Consider the following 18,422-nt stretch of genomic DNA (forward strand, 5'->3'; position numbering starts at 1 on the left):
GAGGTGGAAACACATACGGTAGTCGGAACTGCGACCAATCTTGAACTAAGGCGTCCGCCGCCAGAGCTCGGTGATCGTGAGACCGTGCCATGAAAGCCGGGACCTTGTTGTTGTGCCGGGACGCCATTAGGTCGACGTCCGGCATCCCCCAGCGGCGACAGATCTCCTGAAACACGTCCGGGTGAAGAGACCATTCCCCTGCGTCCATACCCTGGCGACTGAGGAAGTCTGCTTCCCAGTTTTCTACGCCCGGGATGTGAACTGCGGATATGGTGGATGCCCTGTCTTCCACCCACGTCAGAATCCGCCGGACTTCCTGGAAGGCTTGCCGACTGCGTGTCCCTCCTTGGTGGTTGATGTATGCCACCGCTGTGGAGTTGTCCGACTGAATTCGGATCTGCTTGCCTTCCAGCCACTGCTGGAAGGCTTGTAAGGCAAGATACACTGCTCTGATTTCCAGAACATTGATCTGAAGGGTAGACTCTTGCTGAGTCCACGTACCTTGAGCCCTGTGGTGGAGAAAAACTGCTCCCCACCCTGATAGACTCGCGTCCGTTGTGACCACCGCCCAGGATGGGGGTAGGAAAGATTTTCCTATTGACAATGAGGTGGGAAGAAGCCACCACTGAAGAGAATCCTTGGCCGTCTGAGAAAGGGAGACGTTCCTGTCTAGGGACGTCGGTTTCCCGTCCCATTGGCGGAGAATATCCCATTGTAGTGGACGCAGATGAAACTGCGCGAAAGGGACTGCCTCCATTGCTGCTACCATCTTCCCTAGGAAGTGCATGAGGCGTCTCAAGGGGTGTGACTGGCCTTGAAGGAGAGATTGCACCCCTGTCTGTAGTGAACGCTGTTTGACCAGCGGAAGCTTCACTATCGCTGAGAGAGTATGAAACTCCATGCCAAGATATGTTATCGATTGGGTCGGGGTGAGATTTGACTTTGAAAAGTTGATGATCCACCCGAAACTCTGGAGTGTCTCCAGCGCAACGTTCAGGCTGTGTTGGCATGCCTCTTGAGAGGGTGCCTTGACAAGTAGATCGTCCAAGTAAGGGATCACGGAGTGACCCTGAGAGTGCAGGACTGCTACTACTGCTGCCATGACCTTGGTGAAGACCCTTGGGGCTGTCGCCAGACCGAAAGGCAGGGCTACGAACTGAAGGTGTTCGTCTCCTATAACGAAGCGTAGAAAACGCTGGTGCTCTGGAGCAATCGGCACGTGGAGATAAGCATCTTTGATGTCTATTGATGCTAGGAAATCTCCTTGAGACATTGAGGCGATGACAGAACGGAGGGATTCCATCCGGAACCGCCTGGTTTTCACATGCTTGTTGAGCAGTTTTAGGTCCAGAACAGGACGGAATGACCCGTCCTTTTTTGGCACCACAAACAAATTGGAGTAAAAACCGTGACCTTGCTCCTGAAGAGAGACAGGGATCACCACTCCTTCTGCCTTTAAAGAGCACACCGCCTGCAGAAGAGCATCGGCTCGGCCGGGAGGCGGAGAAGTTCTGAAGAATCGAGTTGGAGGACGAGAACTGAACTCTATCCTGTACCCGTGAGACAGAATGTCTCTCACCCAACGGTCTTTGACCTGTGGCAGCCAAATGTCGCCAAAGCGGGAGAGCCTGCCACCGACCGAGGATGCGGAGAGGGGAGGCCGAAAGTCATGAGGAAGCCGCCTTGGTAGCGGTTCCTCCGGCTGCTTTCTTCGGGCGTGACTGAGCCCGCCAAGAATCTGAGCTCCTCTGATCCTTCTGAGTCCTTTTGGACGAGGAGAATTGGGACCTGCCCGAGCCTCGAAAGGACCGGAACCTCGACTGTCCTCTCCTCTGTTGGGGTTTATTTGGTCTGGGCTGAGGTAAGGATGAATCCTTGCCCTTGGACTGTTTAATGATTTCATCCAATCTCTCACCAAACAGTCTGTCAACAGAAAATGGCAAACTGGTTAAGCACTTCTTGGAAGCAGAATCTGCCTTCCATTCCCTTAACCACAAGGATCTGCGTAAAACCACGGAGTTGGCGGATGCCACTGCCGTACGGCTCGTAGAGTCCAGGACAGCATTAATAGCGTAAGACGCAAATGCAGACATTTGAGAGGTTAAGGACGCTACTTGCGGGGCAGAAGTACGTGTGACAGTGTCAACCTGCGCAAGACCAGCTGAAATAGCTTGGAGTGCCCATACAGCTGCGAATGCTGGAGCAAACGACGCGCCGATAGCTTCATAGATGGATTTCAACCAGAGTTCCATCTGTCTGTCAGTGGCATCTTTAAGTGAAGCCCCATCTTCCACTGCAACTATAGATCTAGCCGCAAGCCTGGAGATTGGGGGGTCCACCTTTGGACACTGTGTCCAGCTCTTGACCACATCAGGGGGAAAGGGATAACGTGTATCCTTAAGACGTTTGGAGAAACGCTTATCCGGATAAGCGTGGTGTTTCTGGACGGACTCTCTAAAGTCAGAGTGGTACAGAAAAGTACTCAATTTACGCTTGGGATACCTGAAATGGAATTTCTCCTGCTGTGAAGCTGACTCCTCCACTGGAGGAGCAAGGGGAGAGATATCCAACATTTTATTGATGGACGCTATGAGATCATTCACTATTGCGTCCCCCTCAGGTGTATCAAGATTAAGAGCGGTCTCAGGATCAGAATCCTGATCAGCTACCTCTGCCTCATCATATAGAGAGTCCTCTTGCTGAGACCCTGACCAGTGTGATGAAGTCGAGGGTCGCTCATAGCGAGCTCGCTTAGGCTGTCTGGGACTGTCGTCCGTGTCAGAGCCATCACCCCGGGATGCATGGGACCCCCCCGGAGCACGGATTTGTTCCAAATGAGGGGGGCCAGGGAGCATTGAATCAACAGTGCCCATGGTCTGAGGTACCGGTCTGGACTGCAAAGTCTCAAGGATTTTAGTCATAGTCACAGACAATCTGTCAGCAAAAACTGCAAACTCCGTCCCTGTCACCTGGACAGTGTTCACAGGTAGTTCTCCTTGGGTCACCTCTAGCAGAGGCCCCGGCTGAGCAAGTGCCACAGGGGCCGAACATTGCACACAATGGGGGTCAGTGGCACCAGCCGGTAGAACAGCCGCACATGCGGTACAGGTAGCATAGAAAGCCTGTGCCTTGGCCCCCTTGCTTTTTGCGGACGACATGTTGTCTAGCAATCTAGGAGGGTATATAGCCAAGAAGCGACCGTACAGTGCAATGTATAGAATACAAGCATAAAGTACAAATTAACACTTCGGCACTAGTGGGGTCAGCACCTAGAGGTGCCGCTTACCGCCCGCTCCAAGCGGGTGCGTGGTCGCCAGAATCCCGTGCCTGGGTCTCCCAGAGCTTGTCTCCCTTCTCCACTGAGACTGCAAACAGGAATGGCTGCCAGCGTCCTGTGAAGAGGGGCGGGCCGTGGGCGTGCCCCAGACAAAGAGCGGGAAACTGGCGTCCCACTGTGCCCAGTGAGGGGGGTTGGAGTATGCTAAGCAGACTCCAGCCCTCGGCGCTGACGTTCTGGCCAGCGTCCCGCCCTTCCCCTGACTGGCAGGCCTGGGGGCGGGAACGAAACGGAACTAGGCCGCAAAAGCCGGGGACTCGATTTATAAGCGCGGCCGCCGTATAAGCGCGGCCAGCGCGGAAGTCCCCGGCGCACCACAAGTCCCAGCCGCGCCGCAGCGCTGCAGCCGTAAAAAACCGCCATCAGCGGCCGGCGCGGTAGTTCCTAACACATAAACTCACTCAGCAGGCTGTAGTGAGTATAGCACAAGCGCGCCGCGCTGCTGCCCCCGGCGCACTAACACACCCAGCAATGCTGGTGTGTGTGTGCGCGATTTGCACGGGGACACAGAGTACCTTAATGTAGCAGGGTCCTGTCCCTGACGATACTCAGCTCCATGTCCAGCAGATTCCCAGGGCTGTGGACGGAGCACGGTCTCCTGTGCCTGGAGACCGATAGGATCCCACTTCACCCAGAGCCCTAAGGGGATGGGGAAGGAAAGCAGCATGTGGGCTCCAGCCTCCGTACCCGCAATGGGTACCTCAACCTTAACAAACACCTCCGACAAAAGTGGGGTGAGAAGGGAGCATGCTGGGGGCCCTAGTATGGGCCCTCTTTTCTTCCATCCGACAAAGTCAGCAGCTGCTGCTGACTAAACAGTGGAGCTATGCGTGGATGTTAGCCTCCTTCGCACAAAGCATGAAAACTGAGGAACCCGTGATCCCACGGGGGGTGTATAGGCAGTAGGGGAGGGGCCTTACACTTTTAAGTGTAATACTTTGTGTGGCCTCCGGAGGCAGTAGCTATACACCCAATTGTCTGGGTCTCCCAATAGAGCGACAAAGAAAACATAATAGATGTGTTGAGGGGCACATATTAGCAAGATTTATCAGAAAAAAAAAAAATCAGTTTTGGTAACTGGACAACTTCTAACTTTTCCTGGAGTTTCCTTCCATTCATGGCAGCGCGGTATTAACCCTTCCTGCCTCATTCCAGATCTGCCATTTATTCCGTGGCGCTTTCCAAGAGAAAAAGGGTATAATATAAAAGTTTGTGTTGATTTCCCATCAAAATTATTTTTAAATCAATTCTAGTCCCTGACAAAGGCATTCCTTTTGCCGAAACGTGCGCTGGGCGCAGGACTCCGGGACCCACTCCTCCACACTATACTACATTGATGTTCACTCTTCATTGCAGGTGATTACAATATACTGTGACCTGCAGTTAATCTGTACATACCCAAAGATAACAGTGTGGGTATGTTCTATTCAAATACGTATTGCGCTATGCAGCTCATTGATGGTTAGAATTAGGATGCCCTTGACATCTGGTGGTGATTTACACTATTACATCACATATAATTTAGCTCTAAGGCCCTGTGCACACTTACCGTTTTTTTCCCGCGGATTTCCTGCGGTTTTGCTGCATGTTTCGCTGCAGAAAATGTTCATAACATCTCTGCAGTGAATCACCAGCAAAACCTATGGAAAAAAAAAAATGCTGTGCGCACTATGCGGAATTTGACAGCTGCATGTTTTGCTGTGGGATTCCGGCAGCAAAAACAATTGCATGTCACTTTTCCGCATGTCGCTGCGGGATTTCACTCCATTGACTGCCATGTAATCAGGAAATCCCGCAGGGAATAACGCAGGCAGCAAATTCTGTGCGGTTCATTGCGTTTTCCTGCGTTATTCCCTCCAGTACTTCGCGGTTTACCTGCAGTAATGTACATCGCTGCCTGCGGTTTGCATGGAAGTGATGTCATTATTACAGGAATAGGAGCGGAGCAGAGAGTAAACACACACATATCACACACACAGACATCACAGACACAGACATATAGAATACACATAGAAAGCAAACGGAAATATAAAAAAAAAAAAAAAAACAACCCACGTGGGCTCCGCCGTATTTTTACCGTCCAGCCAAGGTAAGCACACAGCGGCAGCCCGGTATTCTCAGGCTGGGGAGGGCGAGGGGCAGGGTTAATGTCTCCCGCCTCCCTCCCACCTTCCGCAGCCGAGAATATCAGCCGCAGCTGCCCCGGGACTGTCGCATGCATTATGCGACAGTACCGGAGCGTCCCAGACTCTTCTTGTTGCCGTGATGCGGTGGCAATTAAGGTAATGTAAGGAGTTAATGGCGGCGGATCGCCGCCACTAAGTCCAGGCTTGATCATGGCAGCGTCTATGAGACAGCTGACATGATCAACCCGTAAGTAAAGTGAAAAAAACACACCGAAAAATCCTTTATTTTAAATAAAACACAAAAAAGCTCCTGGTTCACCATTTTATTAACCCCCCCGAAACACACAGCTCCGGCGTAATCCACGTCCTGCGATGCTTGCATCCAGCCGCGACTGACACTGACACACAGCGCTGAATGCAGCCTCGCAGCGAGACAGCAGAGGCTAGTAACCACAGGGCATTTCCCACGGCCGGTAATGTGAACTCACTACCGACCGTGAGAAATGCAGCGTGTGCTCACAGGGACTCTATCTATTCTTCTGTCTATTTCTCCATCTATCTCAGAATGAAATTACTTTTTTTTTTTTTTCAATGTGCTTTATTGCATTGAATGCAATAAAGCACATGTACGAACCCGCACGCGGCAAAACCGCGGCAATACCGCGAACAATACTGCGGTTAAACCGCAGCAAACCGCATGCGGTTTTCGGGTGCAGTGTGCCGCTTTTTGTTTTCCGCGGGTGCGGTAATCTTTCAATGCCTGTGGAATTTTCTTGAGAAAATTCCATTTTCCAGTGCGCACGAAGCCTAACAGTTGTTTTGCGGATATGGGTCCTAGACTTTTAATCCTGCATTGTTTTTGCACATCCACCAGTTAATATGTATATACATGCATGAATTTTTGTAACTGAATAAAGGTTTATATTTGTGAGATATGGGGATTTGATCTTTTCCCTTTGTTAATTTATACGTGCAATGAGACAGGTCACCTTTAAATACTTCAATAATAATATACAACAGGTTTGACATTTTCAGTAGAGACCATGATGTCCGAACTGGCCATGGGTCAACCGATTAGAATTCCGCAGCCTCATAAATACCTATAAGGCTGTTGGGCTCGAGACTGCCAGTCCAGACATCTTAGTCCACGCTTGGACTGTGAATGTCAAATATGTAAAAGTGACAAAAAGCTGCACCAAAACCCACAATGAAATATATACAGAATTTATTACGCATATAGCCATGGATTTTAATAACAGCACTGCACTAAATAAAATCCACAGTAATTTCCGCAACAGATTACAAATTCCACTATGTCACTAAAGCGGGCTTTATACGCTACGATATATCTAACGAGATGTCGGCGGGGTCACGTCGTAAGTGACGCACATCCGGCCTCGTTAGTGATATCGTAGCGTGTGACAGCTATGAACGAGCAGAAATACTCACCTTCTCGTTCATCGCTGACACGTCGCTCATTTTCTAAAAACCGCACGTCCTGTTGTTAATCGTTCCCGGTGCAGCACACATCGCTCCGTGTGACACCCCGGGAACGATGAACTGCAGATTACCTGCGTCCCATCGGCAATGCGGAAGGAAAGAGGTGGGCGGGATGTTTACGTCCCGCTCATCTCCGCCCCTCCGCTTCCATTGGCCGGCCGCTGTGTGACGTCGCTGTGACGCCGAACGTCCCTCCCCCTTCAGGAACTGAATGTTCGCCGCTCACAGTGAGGTCATTTGGAAGGGGAGTGCGTGTGACAGGGGGGGTTACAACATTGTGCGAAACGGGCAACAAATTGCCCGTGCCGCACAAACGATGGTGGCGGGTGCAATCGCAAATGCGATAGCACGATTAATTGTAACGTGTGAAGCAGGCTTAATAGTGTACTGCATTTTGTTTGTCTGTAGATACCTTAACCGAAAATTTTGGAACATATACTGAATTCGTGAACACACCCTTCAGAGTTTAGTTATAAACGTTTAGTGATAAAATTCTGAAACTGTTACCTCTCCCATTTGCTGCTCAATAATTTGGTGAGCCAACTCTTCTATAGTCGCCATCATTTGTCTTCACTGAAAAGTCCTGGGAAACAAAGGTCTGTAGGACATCCAGTTTTGTGCAAAGTATAGCCTAAAATAAAACAAACAAAAAAAAAAGGATCATTTATATAGGGCGCGGGATTATCATTTCAGGGCTATAAATCTAACATTTGTATTAACCCTTTAATACTTCATGACATACATATCCATCATGACCATTGGTAAATTAAAAAGGTTTTCCCAAAAACAAAAGTTTATTTTAATCAAATCTTATAAAATAAGCAACAAAAGAGAGGAATAAATTTCATTACTTATAGCAAAGATGGGCTGCAGCTGTACATTACAAAGGCCAAAAAACTAGTACTCCAGCAGGATACAGCTAAGCCCCCACTAGCGGAGGCATCACAGGTGCAGGAGGAGCAAATCACACACACACTTCCAAAAAATGAAGGGGCGATTGCTGGATGATAAAACTGCACACTGATGGCTTGCATAGAGCGCTGTTCACACATGCAGATAACAGTCACAAACACGCAGCCTATTAGGTGACGCCCATACTATTAGATCAGGCGGGCTGCCAAGCCGTACCCCACTGTGTATCATGCAGGGACAGGAACTCTAATATGCAAGGCCTGACAGAAAGGGGCCTGGCTGTATCCTGTACAAAAATATGAGGTTTTTAGTTGGTGTTATGGCCATAAGACGGAAGCCTACAACTCTCGTCACGGGAACCTCATGCTTGTAGATCCCTACAATATATAGAATATAAAAAAGCAACAAAAAAAAAAAAAAAAGAAGAGGAATAAATATTACATACAGCAAAGATGGAACGGCAGCTGTATATTGCCCAGGCCAAAAGACTACTGCTACTCCAGCAGGATACAGCTAAGCCCCCACTCTATGTAAGCCATCAGTGTGCAGTTTTAATCATCCAGCAATCGCCCCCTCCATATTTGGAAGTGTGTGTGTGATTTGCTCCTCCTGCACCTGTGATGCCTCCACCAGTGGGGGTTTAGCTGTATCCTGCTGGAGTAGTAGTTTTGGGCCTAGGTAATGTACAGCTACAGTTCCATCTTTGCTGTAAGTAATCAATAAATCTTTAAATAATAATAAGTTCCACAATTAGATGTGATTAAAAAACTGTTCCTGTGCTGAGCTAATCTTCTATATGTGCCCCTGCTATGTACTGTGTAATGGAGATGTCTGACCGTACAGGGACATGGGTCTGATCATACCACACATCTCCTGGGAAGGGGATGAAGTAAAAAAAAAAAAAAAAAAAAAAAAAAAAGGAAAAGCATACTGACACTACAGCATGGCAAATAAGCGAGGTTCCACTGTACCTTGAACAAATTAACGAGTAACCCACTTAACGAGAATTTCGCTTCACAAGCAAAGCTTTCTATAAATTTGTAACTCGGTTTACGAGAAAACTTTGCTGTGCGAGCAAAATACTCACCGCACACACTTCCGGTTCCGTACATCCACCGCGCTCTGACCCACTCTTGCAGTCCGCACAAACACACACAAGCACTCACAAACACACACGCACGCACACACATACAGTATTATGCTCACCTTACCTTCCGTTCCATCGCTGGCCTCATGGTTCTTGTAGTTCGCCGGTGCATCGCGATGAGGGAGGAATCCTCGCGGCAAACTACAAGACCCAGGAGGCCGGCGATGGAACGGAAGGTAAGGTGAGCATAATATGTGTACCTTCAGTTCCATCGCTGGCCTTCTGGGTTCTGTAGTTCGCCGCTCCACGCTGTAACCATCGGCGACGAGGCAGGAACTTCCCCTGTCAGATGCTACTCAAAGGCAGCGTGCTGACCAATCAGAAGCTCCTGCCTTTGACTTCAGTGCTCTGGGTGCGGAAGTTCCTCCCTCGTCGTCATGGTTACCCGATACACAGCCCGTGCTAGAGAACAGCAAGTCCCAGCAGGCCGGCGATGGAACAGAAGGTAAGGTGAGCATAATATGTGTACCTTCAGTTCCATCGCGGGCCTCCTGGGTCCTGTAGTTCGCCGGTATAGGCTGTGCATCAGCAACCATAGCAACGAAGCAGGAACTTCCTGTCACCGCTACTCAAAAGCAGCGCGCTGGCCAGAGGCAAGCGTCTCCTGCCTTTGACGTCAGCACTCTGGCAGTGGAAGTTCCTCCCTCGTCATTATGGTAACCCGATACACAGCCCGTACTGCTGAACAGCAAGTCCCAGGACACCGGCGATGGAACGGAAGGTAAGGTGAGCATAATATGTGCGTGTGCATGCTTGTGTGTGCTTGTGTGTGCTTGTGAGAGTTTGTGAGAGAGTGTGTGTAATGACACAATAGGGGACCAGGATGGGACATTTAACAAGTTGTGGAAGGAATTGTCTGCATTGCAATGATTTCCTATGGGAAATCTTGCTTTGCTGAACAAGTAACTTGGTTAACAAGCACAGTCCCAGAGCGGATTGTTCTCGTTAACCAAGGTTCCACTGTATAACATTTTTTTTTTTTTTTAAAACACGGCAGGGAAATGTTTTACCTCACAGAAATAAATCAGCTGCAATCCCGTGCTGTAATATCTCTATACTCTTGTGTGTCCTCCACCCACCCAGGAGATGTGGTACGATCAGACCATGTCCCTGTACGGTCAGACACACACGTCCATTACACAGTACATAGCAGGTACTCCTATATAAGATTATCTCATCACAGGAACATTTATTTATTTTTATTTTTTATTTTTTTTAAACACATCCAATTGTGGAAATTATTATTATTATTCAAAGATCTATTGATTAAAATTAACATAGTCTATGGAAAACCCTTTCAAAGCAGCATATACCAGAACACTTGTCATTGTTATGTTGCCAGACCAATCACTTAAAAGAAATCTTACAGGTCGGATAACAGTATGAACTGGCAGATATAGGGTTAAGCTGTGGGTTAGAATTATGAAGGTGTCTGGCTGCAATAAGCAAGTTGGGCAACCGTGAAAAAAAGTCATTTTCTCCCGAGTGCTGCACTTTCAGTACAGCAGCCTGGTAGCTCCATAATACTATCAACCTGCAGATTAACCCTATATCTGCAGATTAATAACAACATTACCAGACCTGACAGATTCCCTTTAAGGAGCATTCACCAGTTTGAGAAAGGTAAATTGGCCTCATCATGAAATAGTGGCTGCGGAGCCAAGTGAAATATAGTTCTGAATTTTTCTTAATTTCTCCTCTCTGTTGTAGAGATATTATTGTGAAGTTTAAAATATAAATTTAGGTTATAGTACATCTGGGCGTTAAATTTGTCTCTGGGGGCATGTACTTCTTCCCCACCATGACTCTGACCAATTATAAGCAGTTAGTGCCTGCAGGGGAGAAAAGAACACGCCCCCTCTCCTCACTGATCTCTGCAGCTTAGGCTGCTTTCACACTACGTTTTTTTAACATGCGTCATGAACGTTTTAACGCAAAAACGGATCCAGTGCAAATGCGTTTTCATTTTAATGCATTTGCAATGGACTCAACATGCGTTCACCTGCGTTTGCGTGCGTTATAGTGAGGATGCAGCGACTTGCAGTTTAACTTTTTTCAAAAACGCTACTTGTAGCCTTTTTTAGCTGCGTCCAAATACTGTCTTTCACTGGATCCTCACTATACTGCATGCAAATGTATGTGAACGCTGACATGCTGATAGACAGGATCCTGCTTGCTCTACTGAGCATGCCCAGAAACCAGCCTGGCGTGATCAGTCTCTCTCCCCCCTCCCTCTCTCCCCCTCCTGAGAGCAGCGGATGCTCGTAACCAAGGTAAATATCAGGTAACCAAGCAAAGCGCTTCGCTTAGTTACCCGATGTTTAGCTTGGTTACGTGTGCAGGGAGCAGGCAGCCCGGCTCCTAGCAGCTGCGGACGCTCGTAACCAAGGTAAATATCGGGTATCCAAGCAAAGCACTTCGCTTAGTTACCCAATGTTTACCTTGGTTACCAGCGTCCGCAGCTTTCAGATGCCGGCTCCCAGTCTATCACGTTCAGTTCCCCTCACTGCCGATCACATGACTTCAATGCCCGCCCATAAACTTCAAGTGATAGGATCCTGCAAAATAGCATGCGTTTTTCTTTGTAAAAACAGGATCCACTTTTACAGCAAAAAAACGTTCATGACGCATGTTAAAAAAAACGTAGTGTGAAAGCAGCCTAATGTGTGGAGATACAGCAGAGCTGAGATATGCATCATTACAAACACTACCAGATCTCATCTCACTGCGATCAGTGTGGGGGAAGGGTCAGACCGGACAAATATGAGGCGACATTTGGAAGAGTCTCTCTCTACAGTAGCAGCATAGCTTATATAGCTCTGGCAAAAATTAAGAGACCACTTAAACATTTTCACTTTTTCTCTTTATAGGTATATTTTTGAGTAAAATATAAATTGATCTTTTATTCTATAAACTACTAACAACATGTCTCCGAATTTCCAAGCAATACATTTTGTATTTACTTTATGAAAATGAGAAATGGTCAAAATAAAAAAATGCATTGCTTTCAGACCTCAAATAAGGCAAATAAAACAACTTCATAATCATTTAGAAACAACAATACTAATGTTTTAACTCAGGAAGATTCAGAAATCAATATTTTGTGGAATAACCATGATTTCTAATCCCAGCTTTCATGCGTCTTGGCTGCTTTCCACCAGTCTTTCACACTGCTTTTGGGTGACCTTATGCCACTCCTGGTGCAACAATTTAAGCAGCTCTTTGTTTGATGGCTTGTGACTATCCATCTTCCTCTTGATTACATTCCAGAGGTTTTCTATGGGGTTCAGGTCTGGAGATTGGACTGGCCATGACAGGGTTTTGATGTGGTGGTCCTTCATCCACACATTGATTGACCTAGCTGTGTGGCATGGCACATTGTCCTGCTGCCTGCTGGAAAAAACAGTCATCAGAGTTGGGGGGGAACGCTGCCTGAGCAGAAGGAAGAAACTATTTTTCCAGGATAACCTTGTATGCGGCTTGATCCATACGTCCTTCGCAAAGAATAACCTGCCCATTTCCAGTCTTGCTGAAGCATCCACAGATCATCACTGATCCTCCACTAAATTTCACTGTGGCTTGTACACCTATCAAGATCTCCATCTTAGACGACCAGGTGTTGGGCAAAGCTACAAATGAGACTCATCAGAGAAGATTACTTTACTCCAGTCCTCTATGGTCCAATCCTTATGGTCTTTGGCAAACTTCAGCCTGGCTCTCCTTTGCTTCTCATTGATGAAAGGCTTTTTTGTCGCTTTACATTACTAGAGCCCTGCCTCTAGGAGCCTGTTACGAACTGTTCTTGTTGTGCACTTCACCCCAGCTGCCATTCCTTTTGTAGGTCATCCCAGTCAGTGGAGACTTGCTTTAGCCCTCTGCCGATCTGTACTCTGGTTGGAATTCAACTGAAACTGGAACACAATGGCTGTCAGACATGTAGAGAAGCTGATTTCTATAAAAACGTGCAGTGGTCTCTTAATTTTTGCCAGAGCTGTATGTCAGACCATTTAAAGGGTATCTGTCTTCAGGATTTCACACTATGTGCGTATATAGGTCTTTCATAGACACGTCCAGCAACACCTTTATATGGCCAGTCTGTTCCTCCATTTCTGAGAAATTAGTGTTTGAATTTATATGCAAATGAGGCTATAGCTATAGATTTAAAGCCTCTGCCATCCAGCTCTATTCTCCACCTCCTCCCGCTTTACTGTTCGCTCCTTTGCCTGAAATCACAGCACAGGGGCGGTTAATCAAGCAGGAGCAGTAGAGTTGGGTGGTGAATAGAGCTGGAGTGAAAAAGGTTTCAAATCTGAACTCTTGATTGAATTTTGTCTGGCTTGTCAAATTAATTTGTTGGTGCACTAGACTATAAGAGAGCTTGATTTCAATATGTTTGCAAAATATATAACCTTCCCTTTCCCTCAAATGAAAGCCTAAGCCTCTGCATTCAGCACTGAGCAGTGCTATTTACTCCACAGAGAATTCCAAATGAAGATCAGATACACTTTACAATTATCTTCATTTACACACAAAAATATGCCAAGCAAAGCATATCCAGTGCATATGGCACTAAGAAAACTGAAGAATATAGCAGAGTGTGGTAGGAGTGCCATCTGTGCAGTGAATGGTATGACACATGCAGGTATGTTCATGGCACAATCCTCTGTGCAGTACAGGATATATTGGGAGGTGCAGTCCCCTGCAAGGGGAGACACGTGCAGTAAGTGCAGTCCCCTATATAGTGTGACCCATGCTGTAGGTGCAGTCCCCTGTACAGTGTGCCCCGCGCAGTCCCCGGTACAGTGTGACCCGTGCAGAAGGTGCAGTCCCCGGTACAGGGTGACCCATGCAGAAGGTGCAGTCCCCGATACAGGGTGACCCGTGCAGTAGGTGCAGTCCCCGGTACAGGGTGACCCGTGCAGTAGGTGCAGTCCCCGGTACAGGGTGACCCGTGCAGAAGGTGCAGTCCCCTGTATAGTGTAACCCGTGCAGTAGGTGCAGTCCCCGGTACAGGTATGTTTGTGGCACAATCCTCTGTGCAGTACAGGATATATTGGTAGGTGCAGTCCCCTGCAGGGGAGACACGTGCAGTAAGTACAGTCCCCTGTATAGTGTGACCCATGCTGTAGGTGCAGTCCCCTGTATAGTGTGACCCATGCTGTAGGTGCAGTCCCCTGTATGGTGTGACCCATGCTGTAGGTGCAGTCCCCTGTATAGTGTGACTTATGCTGTAGGTGCAGTCCCCTGTATGGTGTGACCCATGCTGTAGGTGCAGTCCCCTGTATGGTGTGACCCATGCTGTAGGTGCAGTCCCCTGTACGGTGTGACCCATGCTGTAGGTGCAGTCCCCTGTACGGTGTGACATATGCTGTAGGTGCAGTCCCCTGTACGGTGTGACATATGCTGTAGGTGCAGTCCCCTGTACGATGTGACATATGCTGTAGGTGCAGTCCCCTGTATGGGGTGACATATGCTGTTGGTGCAGTCCCCTGTATGGTGTGACATATGCTGTAGGTGCAGTCCCCTGTACGGTGTGACCCATCCAGTACGTGCAGTCCCCTGTATGGTGTGACCCATGCTGTAGGTGCAGTCCCCTGTACAGTGTGACCCATGCAGTAGGTGCAGTCCCCTGTATGGTGTGACATATGCTGTAGGTGCAGTCCCCTGTACAGTGTGACATATGCTGTGGGTGCAGTCCCCTGTACAGTGTGACCCATGCAGTAGGTGCAGTCCCCTGTATGGTGTGACATATGCTGTAGGTGCGGTCCCCTGTACGGTGTGACATATGCTGTAGGTGCAGTCCCCTGTACAGTGTGACCCATGCAGTAGGTGCAGTCCCCTGTATGGTGTGACATATGCTGTAGGTGCAGTCCCCTGTATGGGGTGACCTATGCTGTAGGTGCAGTCCCCTGTATGGGGTGACATATGCTGTAGGTGCAGTCCCCTGTATGGGGTGACATATGCTGTAGGTGCAGTCCCCTGTATGGGGTGACATATGCTGTAGGTGCAGTCCCCTGTATGGGGTGACATATGCTGTAGGTGCAGTCCCCTGTATGGGGTGACATATGCTGTAAGTGCAGTCCCCTGTATGGTGTGACATATGCTGTAGGCGCAGTCCCCTGTACAGGGTGACATATACTGTAGGTGCAGTCCCCTGTATGGTGTGACATATGCTGTAGGTGCAGTCCCCTGTATGGTGTGACATATGCTGTAGGTGCAGTCCCCTGTATGGTGTGACATATGCTGTAGGTGCAGTCCCCTGTATGGTGTGACATATGCTGTAGGTGCAGTCCCCTGTACAGGGTGACATATGCTGTAGGTGCAGTCCCCTGTATGGTGTGACATATGCTGTAGGCGCAGTCCCCTGTATGGGATGACATATGCTGTAGGTGCAGTCCCCTGTATGGTGTGACATATGCTGTAGGTGCAGTCCCCTGTACGGTGTGACATATGCTGTAGGTGCAGTCCCCTGTACGGTGTGACATATGCTGTAGGTGCAGTCCCTGTACGGTGTGACATATGCTGTAGGTGCAGTCCCCTGTATGGTGTGACATATGCTGTAGGTGCAGTCCCCTGTATGGTGTGACATATGCTGTAGGTACAGTCCCCTGTATGGTGTGACATATGCTGTAGGTACAGTCCCCTGTATGGGGTGACATATGCTGTAGGTGCAGTCCCCTGTACGGTGTGACCCATCCAGTACGTGCAGTCCCCTGTATGGTGTGACATATGCTGTAGGTGCAGTCCCCTGTATGGGGTGACCTATGCTGTAGGTGCAGTCCCCTGTATGGGGTGACATATGCTGTAGGTGCAGTCCCCTGTATGGGGTGACATATGCTGTAGGTGCAGTCCCCTGTATGGGGTGACATATGCTGTAGGTGCAGTCCCCTGTATGGGGTGACATATGCTGTAGGTGCAGTCCCCTGTATGGGGTGACATATGCTGTAGGTGCAGTCCCCTGTATGGGGTGACATATGCTGTAAGTGCAGTCCCCTGTATGGTGTGACATATGCTGTAGGCGCAGTCCCCTGTACAGGGTGACATATACTGTAGGTGCAGTCCCCTGTATGGTGTGACATATGCTGTAGGTGCAGTCCCCTGTATGGTGTGACATATGCTGTAGGTGCAGTCCCCTGTATGGTGTGACATATGCTGTAGGTGCAGTCCCCTGTATGGTGTGACATATGCTGTAGGTGCAGTCCCCTGTACAGGGTGACATATGCTGTAGGTGCAGTCCCCTGTATGGTGTGACATATGCTGTAGGCGCAGTCCCCTGTATGGGATGACATATGCTGTAGGTGCAGTCCCCTGTATGGTGTGACATATGCTGTAGGTGCAGTCCCCTGTACGGTGTGACATATGCTGTAGGTGCAGTCCCCTGTACGGTGTGACATATGCTGTAGGTGCAGTCCCTGTACGGTGTGACATATGCTGTAGGTGCAGTCCCCTGTATGGTGTGACATATGCTGTAGGTGCAGTCCCCTGTATGGTGTGACATATGCTGTAGGTACAGTCCCCTGTATGGTGTGACATATGCTGTAGGTACAGTCCCCTGTATGGGGTGACATATGCTGTAGGTGCAGTCCCCTGTACGGTGTGACCCATCCAGTACGTGCAGTCCCCTGTATGGTGTGACATATGCTGTAGGCGCAGTCCCCTGTACGATGTGACATATGCTGTAGGTGCAGTTCCCTGTATGGTGTGACATATGCTGTAGGTGCAGTCCCCTGTACAGTGTGACCCATGCTGTAGGTGCAGTTCCCTGTATAGGGTGACATATGCTGTAGGTGCAGTCCCCTGTATAGGGTGACATATGCTGTAGGTGCAGTCCCCTGTATAGGGTGACATATGCTGTAGGTGCAGTCCCCTGTATAGGGTGACATATGCTGTAGGTGCAGTCCCCTGTACAGGGTGACATATGCTGTAGGTGCAGTCCCCTGTACAGGGTGACATATGCTGTAGGTGCAGTCCCCTGTACAGGGTGACATATGCTGTAGGTGCAGTCCCCTGTACGGGGTGACATATGCTGTAGGTGCAGTCCCCTGTATGGTGTGACATATGCTGTAGGTGCAGTCCCCTGTACAGGGTGACCTATGCTGTAGGTGCAGTCCCCTGTATGGTGTGACATATGCTGTAGGTGCAGTCCCCTGTATGGGGTGACATATGCTGTAGGTGCAGTCCCCTGTATGGGGTGACATATGCTGTAGGTGCAGTCCCCTGTATGGGGTGACATATGCTGTAGGTGCAGTCCCCTGTATGGTGTGACATATGCTGTAGGTGCAGTCCCCTGTACAGTGTGACCCATGCTGTAGGTGCAGTCCCCTGTATAGGGTGACATATGCTGTAGGTGCAGTCCCCTGTATAGGGTGACATATGCTGTAGGTGCAATCCCCTGTATAGGGTGACATATAGGTGCAGTCCCCTGTACAGGGTGACATATGCAGCCGCAGTGACAGGTCGCACAATGCCGGGCTCCTGCTCTCCCGCCTCGCCAGTAATGTGCGCGCTGAGGGAGGGCAGTACCCAGTGCATGCCGCAGGGGGGAGGAAGCAGCGTCTCCGGGAAGCTGTTCCTGTCGGGTGGAGGTCAGAGGTCACAGTGTTGGGGTGAAGCGTCATCCTGGTACGACACTCCGGACGCCGCCATGTAATGAGCGGAACGGGCTGAATCCTCCGACGCTCCGGTCAGCTCGTGCCGCACAGCTCAACTCACTTCCTTTGTGTCCCGCGTCTTACCGGCTTCCGCGAAAACAGAACAGATCACTCGTGGTCACGTGCAGTAAACTCCGATCTGCGCTACACCCGGTTCCCGGCGGGTCAGAGTTCGTGACCCTCTCTCAGCTCCACCGAGTGCACAGCTCCTCCCCGTGACCGACCCGTAGCTGGGAGCGTGATGACGTCATTAGCGCTGTGTACGGGATGACGCAGTGAACAGCTGAGGAGAGGGGGCGCGAAGTGCTGGACGTGTAGGGCTGGCGCTGTGTGGACTCGTCCAGTCACGTGACGGGTCTGGGGTCGCTCGGTGTGGTCGCTGTTCTCCGGTTTTATAGCGATGACATCGGCTTCTCAGAGGATATTTGTCACTAGTCATTTCTAGAGATGAGCGCCCCGTGGATATTCGGGTTCAGCCTGGCTTTAAAAGGAGAGGATGGGTTCAGGGATTGGACTTGACCCTGATCCCCATACACGTCAATAGGGACACAAACCTCTGTGCAAAAAATGGCTGGAAAATGGGCGTAGTAAGGGGTAGGGGGCGGGGAAAGGAGGCAAAATGGGGACAATTGCCCTGGAAGCAAATGTGGATAGGGAAATGCCATAGAGGGCTTCTGTCACCACAGCAGAACCTAAAATTGTGACAGTGACCCCCACAGAGGCGGATTTCACAGATTCTCCACGGACCA

The 18,422-nt window shown here is 49.3% G+C and overlaps 1 protein-coding gene across 2 annotated transcripts in view; it reads right to left on the minus strand.

Moving 5' to 3' along the window:
* Window positions 1–17,928, minus strand: part of NR2C1 (nuclear receptor subfamily 2 group C member 1) — an 83,082-nt gene extending 65,154 nt beyond the window's left edge. For both annotated transcript variants that reach the window (XM_075344809.1, XM_075344810.1), the window contains exons 1-2: window positions 17,758–17,928; window positions 7,471–7,594 (exon numbers count right to left, since the gene is read on the minus strand). In XM_075344809.1, coding sequence (XP_075200924.1) covers window positions 7,471–7,527 — 57 coding nt within the window. In that variant the 5' untranslated portion in view covers window positions 7,528–7,594; window positions 17,758–17,928. The remainder of the gene's footprint in view (window positions 1–7,470; window positions 7,595–17,757) is intronic.
* Window positions 17,929–18,422: the final 494 nt, after the last annotated feature.

Source organism: Anomaloglossus baeobatrachus, chromosome 4 (assembly GCF_048569485.1).
Source record: "Anomaloglossus baeobatrachus isolate aAnoBae1 chromosome 4, aAnoBae1.hap1, whole genome shotgun sequence".
NCBI classification, from domain to species: domain Eukaryota; kingdom Metazoa; phylum Chordata; class Amphibia; order Anura; family Aromobatidae; genus Anomaloglossus; species Anomaloglossus baeobatrachus.